General features: G+C 34.8%; 2 protein-coding genes and 1 non-coding gene across 5 annotated transcripts; 2 read left to right on the forward strand and 1 right to left on the reverse strand.

Annotated features, from left to right (window-relative positions):
• The first annotated feature begins 556 nt into the window (after positions 1-556).
• Positions 557-4,772, forward strand: LOC108210489 (serine carboxypeptidase-like 25). Its single transcript, XM_017381805.2, has 8 exons — positions 557-1,046; positions 2,297-2,500; positions 2,638-2,813; positions 2,906-3,190; positions 3,288-3,418; positions 3,561-3,656; positions 3,761-3,866; positions 4,027-4,772. Exons 1-8 carry the CDS (start codon positions 764-766, stop codon positions 4,168-4,170), a joined length of 1,425 nt encoding a protein of 474 aa, XP_017237294.1. The 5' UTR covers positions 557-763; the 3' UTR covers positions 4,171-4,772.
• A 664-nt stretch (positions 4,773-5,436) lies between these two features.
• LOC108213437 (ureide permease 1) lies at positions 5,437-10,482 on the reverse strand. Of its 3 annotated transcripts, none has more exons than XM_064089115.1 (8): positions 10,271-10,482; positions 7,762-8,014; positions 7,308-7,446; positions 6,997-7,171; positions 6,851-6,894; positions 6,673-6,773; positions 6,208-6,582; positions 5,437-5,900 (listed from the first exon to the last, which is right to left on the reverse strand). In XM_064089115.1, exons 2-8 carry the CDS (start codon positions 7,996-7,998, stop codon positions 5,745-5,747), a joined length of 1,227 nt encoding a protein of 408 aa, XP_063945185.1. In that variant the 5' UTR covers positions 7,999-8,014; positions 10,271-10,482; the 3' UTR covers positions 5,437-5,744. The 3 variants fall into 3 exon arrangements, with proteins under 3 accessions (XP_063945185.1, XP_017240717.1, XP_063945187.1); XM_017385228.2 differs by lacking the exon at positions 10,271-10,482 and adding an exon at positions 9,443-10,177; XM_064089117.1 differs by lacking the exon at positions 10,271-10,482 and adding an exon at positions 9,102-9,392.
• TRNAN-GUU (transfer RNA asparagine (anticodon GUU)) lies at positions 5,585-5,658 on the forward strand. Its single transcript has one exon. It is a non-coding gene; the product is annotated as a tRNA-Asn (tRNA).
• Positions 10,483-12,849: the final 2,367 nt, after the last annotated feature.

The raw sequence follows: 12,849 nt of genomic DNA on the forward strand, positions 1-12,849 counted from the left end.
ATTGTTTTATAATAAAGTAGGTGATCCAAATTTGGATCAGTGAACAGTGGTGATCCAAATTTGGATTAGTACTATTCACTGATCCAAATTTGAATCACTGCTGGAGGAGAATTTGGGAGTAATCTGCCCCAAATTTGGATCTTTGGATCACTGCTGGGTTTGCCCTTATTAAGAGCAATTTTTTTCTTTAAAATGTATATTTTCATAACTTTTTTGGATATAAATATAAAAAAACTGTTTCATATTCATTACTCCCTCCGTCCTTTTTTAGTTCACATTTTGCACGTAACTTAAGATAATTAAAAAACATACTTCCACTTATTATTTATAAAATTTTCTTTATATAAATAAAAATATAAATTATAAACTTTAATTCAGAAAAAAAATTTAAAAAATTAATAAGTGGAAGTATGTTTGCAAAAAGTCAAAGTGAAAACTGAAAAAGATCAAAAAAAATTTATAACAAAAAATAAATAATTATTTCAAAAAAAATATAAATTTATATACTTTTCTCCGCAAATAAGATCTTTATCGAAAAATAAGGTTGGCCGAGCAGGAACACTGTGTATACTCGTGCTATACGCCTTTCTCTCTCTGTCATATTAACTCTCATAGTCTGTCATCAGTTAATCACTCAACCTCCTCCTTACTTCCCGATACACAAACACAAACAACTAAACATAGGGTTATATATATATACTAGTATCATTTCCCTCTTGTTATTCCACCCAGCTAGCTGAAGCTTCTTCTTCTTACAAAATACATGGCCATGTCCAAAATGAAGCTCCTCATTACATCCATTCTACTCATAGCTGTATACACAGCTGCAACAACAGAAGCAGCTCCCCCACGTGGCCATCATCACATCGGAGTAGAAGAAGAAGCTGACCGGATAATCTCTCTCCCGGGACAACCCGCCGTCTCTTTCCAACAGTTCTCCGGTTATGTCACTGTGAATCATCTCGCCGGCCGCGCCCTGTTTTACTGGCTCACTGAGTCTCCTCATCTCCCTCTCTCCAAGCCTCTTGTCATCTGGCTTAATGGAGGTACTTCAACTCTCTTTTCCACAGTAGTAACTTTTTCTTCACACATGCATTTACTTTGTAAAATTATGCTATCAGATTCTTGTAGTTGTAGCTAGCTAGCTGTGGTTTACTGTTTTATTGCTTTTAGTGAAGCTAAATTATACTGCAAAAAAAACAAAAAAAATGGTGGTTTTGTGTGCATATAGGACAATGATTCAGGATGGTTCCATATGAAAATCTGAATGGACACAGACTCACTGGCTTGTCCAAAAAATTCAAAAGATTGCAGCTTTTTAGGTTTTACCCAGGGTAAACTTTTGTTACTGAAGAGTGCTGTTAGTTTGTGTGGTGTCATTAAGAAGGGTTAGTCTAGTGTGCGCTCATGTGCACATGCTAAACACTAAATTTTATATGTTTGTGTCATTTTGATTGGTGTGGTTGTTGTATATGCAGGATGTCTATCATTATTAAGAAATATGAGTCACTCAAAATGAGTTACATATGTAAATTTTAGTGCTTAACATGTGCCCATGAACGCGCATTAGAAAAATCGAATTAAGAATGGTTAAAGAAATGCAGAAAAAGGGGACATGAGTCTATCAGTAGGGTTGCTGCAGAAATGAATCATGAGCTAACTACCCATGGTCACAAGACTTAACCCCCCATTAATACAAACATTATCCACATGTACACTTTCATCCTGTATGCATTTCCCACTGTAGCTATTGCATAAAATAAGTGGCACAGTCATGAGTAAATGACATAGAGAAGGGAGATAATGAATGCATGAAAGCAACTAAAAGTCTAAAAAGCATTGCTCATTTATGATATGGTGGGGGTGTACAACCTGCAGCTGCATTTGATCTACCCACTATTGTCAGCAGGCCTTGGACTTTACTTCTTTCTGTATTTTTCATCAAGCTGCACTGTTTATTTTAATACCATCTTGGCTTGCTTCTTTTCTACTGTTTTCCCTCATTTTACTCCTCTATTTATGCAAGCTTCTGTTGCTGTACCTGTGCTTACGTTCTTCCCCTGTGTATTCTATCTTATCTGCAATTTGAAAAACATATTTATGATGAATGATGACTGATGAGATGCCCACACTCACATGATATTTAAAGGGTCTGTAATAAAATCGTTTGTGACCTCATTCATGATCTGGTTTAGGACATGGAGCATTAGTGATGAGATGATAATGATGATTGGGGTGAATTAATATTGATTATAGTGTTAATTGTGTTTTTGTCTGATTGGAAAATTGTGTACAGGTCCAGGTTGCTCTTCAGTTGCTTATGGGGCATCTGAAGAAATAGGACCGTTTAGGATAAACAGAACTTCTTCAGGTTTATACCTTAACAAATTCTCATGGAACAATGAGGCAAACCTTTTGTTTCTTGAAACGCCTGCGGGAGTTGGGTATTCGTACAGCAATCACTCAAGTGATCTCTTTGACACTGGTGATCGTCGTACTGGTATGTTCATCAGGCTCGTGCTTAATCTATTCAACATTTGCTGGTTGATAAATTGTTTAAAATTTAATTGTGGTGATTGCATTCACTGCCGACACTTATTGAATTGTTTGATCTGATCGCGAATATTTGGATTGCAGCTAAGGACTCGCTGCAGTTTATCATTAGGTGGATGAATCGATTTCCACGTTACAGGAACCGAGAAGTCTACTTGACTGGAGAGAGCTATGCTGGCCACTATGTTCCTCAGTTAGCCAGAGCAATAATGCACTACAATGCCAGATCCAAGCAGAAAATAAATTTGAAGGGATTTATGGTACTAATGCATATACGCATTTTAGATGTACATATGAAAGTGTGCCACTATGTTTACTCTGATTTTAATCACAACTTGAATTGTGAATGCAGGTGGGGAATGCAGTCACAGACAACTATTATGACAACATTGGAACCGTGACATACTGGTGGAGCCATGCCATGATATCGGATAGAACATACCATCAGCTGATCAACACATGCGATTTCCGACGACAGAAAACATCTAATGAGTGTGAATCATTGTATTCTTATGCCATGGATCAAGAATTCGGAAACATTGACCAGTACAATATATATGCACCTCCTTGCAACAAGTCTGATGGTAGTTCTGGTGCTACTCACAAGACTATCCGATTGCCTCATCGACCTCATGGGGTACATTAATATGACAATGATATAATAAATAAGTATTACATTTAGTGTTATAGAGAAGAGTAACTAATCGTATAACTAATTGTATGGCATTTCTCAGATGTTTAGGCAGTTATCTGGATATGATCCTTGTACCGAGAAATATGCAGAGATTTACTACAATAGGCCAGACGTGCAGAAAGCTCTCCATGCAAACACAACCGGGATTCCATATAAGTGGACTGCTTGCAGGTGAATCAACATAAATTATTCTTAATTTTAATGGACTACACTTTCGATTAGTTCTTTTGGAACTAGTAGCTGCATCATTTTAAATCAACTTAAATTTTGTTGTCTGTCATTCTTCTAAATATATGCTTTCTTAATTTGACAGCGAGCAACTGAATCGAAACTGGAATGACACTGATGTATCAATTCTTCCAATATACCGGGAACTAATTGCTGCTGGATTAAGAATTTGGGTTTTTAGGTTGCATTATCTACCTCACTGATATCATGAATTTCATAGTTTCTTCATTCACATGTTTAATAGATGATTAAATTGACTGCAATATGGTCCAACTGTCTTTTCAGTGGTGATGTGGACTCAGTGGTGCCAGTCACAGCGACAAGGTACGCTCTGGAGCAACTCAAGCTAACAACAAAAACTCCATGGTATCCATGGTATGTCAAAAAGCAGGTTAGTATAACTTGTATGTACCAACCTCTACTTAATCTAATTGTTGTCCTATTCTACCGGTGCACAAGACTCCTTTATCAGCTGAGTTATCAGACCGTCCCGAGACTCATCCTCACTAATTTTTCCAATGTGACTGATAAATTAATGTTTCTGCTTGAAGGTTGGAGGGTGGACAGAGGTATATGAGGGGCTAACATTTGCAACCGTGAGAGGGGCTGGTCATGAAGTGCCACTATTCAAGCCTAGAGAGTCTCTTCAACTTTTCAGATCATTCTTAAGAGGGGAGCCACTTCCTAAATCTTGAAAGATGTATGATCCTATCAAAATCTCCATTTGAACACTAAGTGTTCTTGTATTACTACCATTAATTGTTGTATCAAAAAGGGTGATTATAGCTTCAATTTGATTGGTTTAGAAACACAAAGGAACAAGTAGATGTTTGTGAGGGAGTAGAAGTTGTAAGAACATGTATAATTGGTTTATGTTAAGTTTAAGATTAATGGGGGTGGAAAATAATGAGAGGTTTAAGATGATCTTAATTAACATCAACTATGATGTATGAAGCATGTGTTACGTAATTTGGACTTCCGATTACATGCATGATGTTTACTTGGCTGTTAATTTCAAAAAGAAAAGAGAAAAAGTACATGTACGCAACTGCCGGTCGAACTAGTATGTTGTGCGAGCCGGGCCGGCTATGCGGTTGACTCGTCATGGTGAGACTCGGAAGGAAAGAATTGGAAAGCTAGGCACGCGAGATGGGGCCGGTTCACGTGGTGAGGCGGTTTTTCCCTGATTGCTAAATTTTGTTGTATTTTTTTTAATTGTTTGTTCTTTGTATTTTTAATTTCTTGTTTGTTTGTTGAATGATTAAATTAAGTTTAAAATCCGAATTTTCTCTGATTAGCTTTTGAAAATTTTATTATTTTGAAATTATTTATAATTATTTATTTTTCTTACAAATATATATATGTTAAAATTATGTAAATATTATTCTCAGAAAAAATTGTCTCGGAATAAAACAAGAACAAAAATGGCCAGTACCTCAAATTATGTAAATTAAAAACATGATATTAATTCAACAGAAATATAATTCGAAAACCAAAATAATACTTCCTCGATCCCACTCATTTCTATACATAGTTTCCTTTGTTACCACCAGCTGACAAAGGAACAGTGACGTTGATTATGTAAGGCCTCTGCGGCTCTGCCTATGGCGATTACGTTTGACATTCACGGGACCATAAACTGTCTAAGACTTGGAGGATGGAGCAGAGCAGCTTTGTATTTTTTTTCCTTTTATAAGAGACAGATCAACTAAACCAAGAAATATCAATGTACTGTATTACAAGTGAATTGAGAGAGTCCCGACTCCCGAACAGAAAAACTAAATAATTTTTTAGATTTAAAGCTAATGTGTAATGAGTAATCATCCATCAACTCTCTATTCCATGATTGTTATACGTTTGAAATCATTAAAGATTGTTTGAGAGGTTACTGTATTATTTTGCCATCTAGAAGAGCTAATTATCAAGAGTCTGAAAGTATAAAATAGCGTCTCCTTCACCTAAAATATTAAGCTTTGTCAGAAGAATAATACACTCAATAAACTATTAAGTAGATCGCTAATGTACTATATCCAAGACAATCAAGTTTAATTAGTGCGATACTTTTTTCTAGTTTAATGAAATAATAAAATGTGCTGTCAGAAGCCATCTGCTGGAATAGCTCAGTTGGTTAGAGCGTGTGGCTGTTAACCACAAGGTCGGAGGTTCGACCCCTCCTTCTAGCGAGTTTTTTGGGATCCCTGAACATACAGAGCTTTCAACTTGCTAGAGCAACATAAAAATTCCTTAGTTTTGCAAATACAAGAAAATATTAGGTCTTTCGATGCCCTGATGATGCAATGAGCACCGACACTGCAACAATGAACATGACCAACATGCTCACCAGTAAAACATAGGTTCTTTTTGTTGATCTCCTGTATTCTCCAAAGAACAGTATACCCCAGAAGGTGCTCACAAGTGGAAGTGCCTCGAATAGTAGCAAGACATAAATCGGATTAATACAAGTGACCAGAACATGGTAAATTAATAGTTGTAACAATAAGATGACTTATTAAATTCGAGTGTGAGATATCTTGGATGATGCAAGTTTCATGGGTGTCGTAAAGTGTAATATGTCCAGAAGCACACTCGATTGCAAGATTTAAAAAATTACATAACCTCATCCAAATTCTCAAGGTTAAAACAGTGTTTAGCAAGGAAAATAAAGATGTGGAAAAATTGGCAAACTTTAAGTATGTAAAAGATCAAATGCAGAAAGCAAAATGGAAACTTACCTGAACAGCATCAGCTGCAGCATAACCTGCTGCTTGACCTCCCATGAATTGAAGACCATTCCCGAGACCACACAAGATGCCAGCAAAAAAAGCCCAGTATCTTCCATTCCAGTCATTTAGATACTTTGCCATGGATGATTTTGGCGACTTAAGAATAGGTCGGTAAAGGAATATGATATTTAGAACCATTGCTACCGTGAATGAAGAGAGCGAGAAGTAAAAGTATGCGGTGTACACCACCAAATGAGGAACCCCGCTCTTCATAGTGTTCCACTGATCATTTGTAGCCAAGTTGAAGGCAGGTGAAAATAAAGAGAAACAACAGCCCGCAAACAAGGTTATGACCAAACCTATCATTATGCTTTTACCATATACCTAATCATGAAAAGATTAAAACCACTATTAGTAATACGTCGTCAAGCACCCTTTGTATAGTATTTTCAATAAATTAAGCTCTTTGTAGACCTTTATTGATCTTGTGTTTTCGAGCTCTATTAAGAAGTCTGCAGTTCCGGCTTTCGTTTTTCCCCCTTCTCCGATTCCATTTTCAAGGTCTTTTACACCATCTAAGAAAATTTTGTTTCAGCATGTAAGCAACTTAATTGGTGCAAAACTCTTAATGCAGACATGATGAACTTTTTACCTTTAAGTGAATGTGTGTTTTTATGACTTGACATCTGTACTGCCCTGCCAATAACCGGAGAATGTTGTTAGCATTTGCCAGGAGGGAACACAACTTACTGTGTGCCCTTATACATATTACAATTAACAGCCAAAATGAAAATTCACCCTGCTCCTTCTGGGTGGCCATAAGACAAGCGTTCAAGTTTTGCAGCATTATCTGCCGAATTGGAGGAATGTACAGCAGATCCTAGGAAAATGGCAATAAGGAAGCACCCAACACCAGGGAAAAGAATTCCAGCTTTGTTAATTCGATCGTCCAGAAAATAGTTCAATGTTGTGCCTGGTACAATATATTATTAGGCAAATCTCTTTAGCTTTCATCATTTAAGTCAAAATATTTAAGAAAATAGTCGTGGCTAGTGGACAAATCTATCCGCAAAAGATTTTTATAGAGTATTGACAATAAATATATTCACCAATAACAACGGCTATGCTAGATGTGATCACTTCAGTCACTGACAGTCCTACAAAAGCCCAAGCATATTGTGTAGATAGGTTCCCTAAGCTTAGAAATATTCCACCAGCCATTGCCATCAAAACACATGGCCAATTGTCCTGCATCATTTATCCTCGATATAATGATGACAGAAGTTAATTTAACATATGTATTCTTCAGTATCAAATATCAGCAAAAGAATTAGTTAAATAACCGATAAAGATCAGATTCTTAGCGCATATTTCATTTATCAGAAAGTTAATAAAAGAGCAGAACAGATGATCGAGTCGAGAACTTATATCTAGTAGAGACCAAATTATTAAACACTACAAAGCAAACTAAATTTAGATTGAAGACAAGATTTTATGCGAAATACCTTTTATGCATGAGCTACTATTTATGTATGAAGTTCATAACTATTTTAATCAACTGACCTGAGAAAGTTGAGTGAGAAAATCTGGCATGTTCTGTCTGCTATCTCCAATCTGTCCAAGTGTGAGAGCAATAGTTATAACCACCAAGAAATTGGTGATTGAATAATCGAGGTAAGTATGCTGAGGAAGACGGCCTCGTCGCTCCAGGACAGTCAGAATTGCTGGCCAAGTACCCAAAAAGAGAAGGGCAAGAATCATACAGGCAATAGCGCCTCCCTTACTTTCGATTATAAACATTTTTGATTAATAAAACCTACAAAAGTTCAGCACAACAAAAGAAATATCAGTGAAGACTAAGAAGAGAAATTACAGCTTCACCAAAAAAGAAGTAAATTTATCCCTTTAAAATAGACGGGAAGCTGCACTGCGTATGTGCATGTTTAAGGGTTAGTCAGGAATCGCTTTTTTTGACCATAATCCTTCTTTGCTTAGTATTGAAAAATTATTGTCACGTCCAAGAAATTAGGAAAGTACATACTAAAAGAATTAAGGTCAATCAAGATATTAATATGATGTTGCCATTGGTTACCATTACTTGCCGAAGTACATAATACTATGCTAAATGGCCAACTACAGTGTGTTTCTGTAATGCTCATCCCATTTAACAAATATGACATAATACAATCTTTTCCACACCATTTCCTTAAATTTCATATTCTTCACAAGTTCTTTGGTATTTCGTATTCAATTCGTCAATATCCCTCACTCTCATCATCTTCTATCCCTATTATACCCCCCTTACCTTGAATTTGTTCTTCGCAAGCTCTATTTAGTTACTAGTAATTGATCATATCGTTACTTAAATAAAGGGAAATGTGGATGACAGTGGAACAGCCTAGTTTACTTTAAAATTATGGCTCATCTTCATCTATTCCCTCGTTGCTTTTCATAAGAATAAGAACTCAACTGCTCCTTCGAATTTAGAACGGGATGCTCATGCACTCATATTCGTGTACAAAACTAATCAAGCAAGCTTATAAATCTGTTTACCAATTTTGTACTTCATGGATTATCTAGCTTAAGTAACTTTTGATTTTCTATATTCTTTTGGAAAAATCAAAATATTAATCCTTACAAGTTAAAGATCAGAAGACTTGACCCTAGTTTACTTTAAAATTATGGCTCATCTTCATCTATTCCCTCGTTGCTTTTCATAAGAATAAGAACTCAACTGCTCCTTCGAATTTAGAACGGGATGCTCATGCACTCATATTCGTGTACAAAACTAATCAAGCAAGCTTATAAATCTGTTTACCAATTTTGTACTTCATGGATTATCTAGCTTAAGTAACTTTTGATTTTCTATATTCTTTTGGAAAAATCAAAATATTAATCCTTACAAGTTAAAGATCAGAAGACTTGAAGTCCTAAACTGGCAGTATGAAGTTTATAGCGAAGCTTGTTTGTATAACGTGCATAAGAAGCGAAGTTCTTGCAATTAAACTTGATGTGTGTATGGTATCTACTCAGACATATATGTATATATTAAATGACGTTTTATGTTACAAAGTAACACTACTAGTGGGAGATTTGATAAAATATAGATCTAAGCAATATGTATGTGTTTGATGCTAGAAGCACATATAAATTACACAACTAGAAAAGAAAAATAAATTAGAGCAGAATCAGATGCAAATATTGAAAATAAACATAAGAAAACATGCTGAATTCTGGTACTCACCTCGAAACTAGTATGGCCCGATGTGCTTTCTAAATGTAAATCACAATAAGATAGCATATGCCATCACCGGCTCAAGTTTGATACTATAAGGCAATTAGTAGAAGATAACATAGCCGATTTTCTTTTTTATCAAGATAACCAAGTAAACAACAAATATATGCGCGCAGTAGGGCGTGTCAGCTTAGTTTGACTATGGTTTCGCTGTGCTAATTTTGGAATATAATAACTCAGAGATGTCAGCATGTAAAAATTTACATACTACACCAGCTTGAGCTAGCCTTGGATCGAGAATATCTATCTTAAGAATGATCAAACTTTGCGGCTAGTCCTCAATAGAAGGATCAGGAGGCAGAAAAAAATTATTATTGGTAGCCATTCCCTTGAATTAGGCTGTAAGGATACACAAATACTTCCCTCTGTCCCCCTCATTTCATTACAGTTTTTTTTCACTGCTCGACACGCATTTCAAGGCTCTTATAGAACATAGTTCCGTAACTTATTTTTGAGATTTTTTTTAAGTATAAAAATTCAAATATCAAATTTTTATTCGAAAGAAAAAAAATAAAAAATAAATTACGGAAATATATTTTCTAAGAGTATTAAAATGCGTGCCAAACTCTCGTCCCCAGTGTAAACTACCTAGGGGACAGATCTCAAATCTCAAAAACTGAATAGCATCATACTTGAACATTCTAAGCATAAAATAACATTTTCTAACATGCTTAAGCAAGCTCTAACATGCTTAAGCAAGCTTGTTGGATATATAATTAATTACCAACAAGTGTATAACTGTGCAAAAGAATTGATATGATAAGCTTCATAATTTACCTCACTTGAGCTCTGATACTCCTGATGTATGATTTTAAAAACTTCCTTCTGTTACATCACTTCACCACTAGTTTGTATATATTCAAATATTGTGCTACTTACCTGTAGGGAAGAGTAGCTAGTTATAAATACTTCGAAACTATCATAATTTTTTCATTTACTATTACTCTGGAGAATTTAAGTTTATTTATCTACTTGTAAGGCGTGTATGTCAGTTTGCAGATACTTCTAAGAAGAAGAGGAGTTGAGGTATCTCCTCAGATTTGTGTAAGGACAGGTGGCAAATCTAGTTTCATTGACGTGTTACTTTTTTGGGCTTACAGCTTACTAGTCTAGGAACTCCGGTCCTACTTCCCGAGAGATGTTCCTTACATTTAACTATCTTGCAAGTAGTGTTTTTTACTTTTAACAGTGGATTCATAAATTGTTATGCAAGAAACTCGATTTGGATTCTTTTCTTAGATCTCAATTCCACCGAGATATTATTTATCACTCTTCCGAGATCTTAGTTTTCTTGTTTTGTGAAATGTTTTACAGATCTAAAGATTGTCGGTATTTTATTTACTTATTTGCAAATCTAAAATTGCTACTCGTTTACTTTACATCTGGTTTTTTATTTTATTTTTGGCTCACCATTTTTGTGAGAGTTTTATATTTATTCACCATTTGTGTAAGTATGGTACTTGATTTATTAATAAAAGTTGTTAGAGGATTGCATTCATGTGTAAATATCATTTTCAACAAATCACGTGATTTTATTTTCAAGGAATAATGGATCAATATTTCCGTGTTTTATTTGCTCGACGTGACTCTTTATATAGATACCATATGACTTTTTATTATTGAATTAACTCATTTATTAAAAAAATTATTGAAAGAAATGGTGAATCAAAATTTATGATATATATTAAACCCATGCATATAATTTCTTTCATTATTTGTGAAATTATAGTTTTTTAAATTATTCTCAAAATTCTAAATAATAATTTTCTTTTAAAAAAATCTGAACGAATACAACTCAATTATTATTTATTATAAAGACTAATCCTACCCCATCATGACATTTTCTTTCACAAAATAAAAAAACTTTGTTTTAGATTTTAGGTATCAAATCGGGTTGACGGACTCAAATTAAAATTTTTTTTTCTTTTTTTTTGTCATAAGACTTTCGCGTCATTGAATTGTATCGAAATACAATACCGAAGGAATGGGAGAGCTTCTTTCGTATATGAAAACTTTTATCTAACCAAAGGACATGTCAAAAAGCCCCAAAAAATTAGATAAAAATTTTGATGTCCGAGAAAACACTCGAAAGAAAAACAAAATCCACGGAAAAGAAGAAACTAAAGAGGTCATGCAGAGATGGCCCAGAAATTTAGCCTATAAAACTTTAATGACCGAAAAGAAAACCCAGATGAAAGACAAAAGTCCACGGAAAAGAAGAAACTAAATAGGGAGAGAAAAAAAAGAGGAGGAAAGAGAATCAAGCACGAAAGATTATGCCAGGCACAAAAATAACACAATCGTTAATAAACGACAAACAAAATCGCGATACAATATCAAAAAGCCATCAATTATGGCACTCCCTCGAAGGGGCACAATAATAAAATCAAAGAAACAACAAGTCTTTTAAATCTGGTTATAAAGTGAATCATAAAAAAAATCAAAAACTAAATATATAACCAATTACAAAGGACATATAAGACAAATATATTTAAAACCACTAAAGCAAAAGATTTCGAACTCATATCATTGTCGTGGGGTCAATTCACACGATCCTTACCTTATCAAATATAAATATATGTAATCACTGCTATGACTAAGATTGAACCGCAATCGCTTGACTCGTCATTGACTTATCTCAATTGATTTATCACAAAATCAAAATCTTGAAAATCGAGTGGATCTAAAATCTTGGAACTAATCCGGTAGGGAGTATTATTGAGAAAACGAGAACAAATCAAGAGAAATAAATTGATTCGGAGCTTTTCATCGATGAAAATCGATGAAATCTCCGACGGCTGGTGGAAAAAAAAGAGAGGGGAGGCTAGGGTTTTTTGAAAAACCAAATCAAAATCTTGAAAATCGAGTGGATCTAAAATCTTAGAATAATCCGGTAGGGAGTATTATTGAGAAAACGAGAACAAATCAAGAGAAATAAATTGATTCAGAGCTTTTCATCGATGAAAATCGATGAAATCTCCGACGGCTGGTGGAAAAAAAAAGAGAGGGGAGGCTAGGGTTTTTTGAAAAAGGGAGCATTGAGCAAGCTAAGACCAATGTTACACAATTATGTTGCCAACCAAACAAGGTTTGGCTAAGTTCATTCATGCAAAAATGCACCTGAGAGAGCCAAATGTCACTCTAGAAGACTAGAACTTCGACAAAGAAGTTTGATAGAAGCATTAACTATAAGTAGAAATGCCATGTACAGTAGAATGTGTATACAATTGCCAATTCTTTTGAATGAGCTGTGCTTGTTATGTTATATGCATGAATGGCAAAAACTCCTATATTACAAAAATTCTTCTGCAGTGTTCAAGTCATAGAGAATGTCAGATTTAACTTCCTCCGGCATT

Source organism: Daucus carota, chromosome 3 (genome assembly GCF_001625215.2).
Source record: "Daucus carota subsp. sativus chromosome 3, DH1 v3.0, whole genome shotgun sequence".
In the NCBI taxonomy this organism is placed as follows: domain Eukaryota; kingdom Viridiplantae; phylum Streptophyta; class Magnoliopsida; order Apiales; family Apiaceae; genus Daucus; species Daucus carota.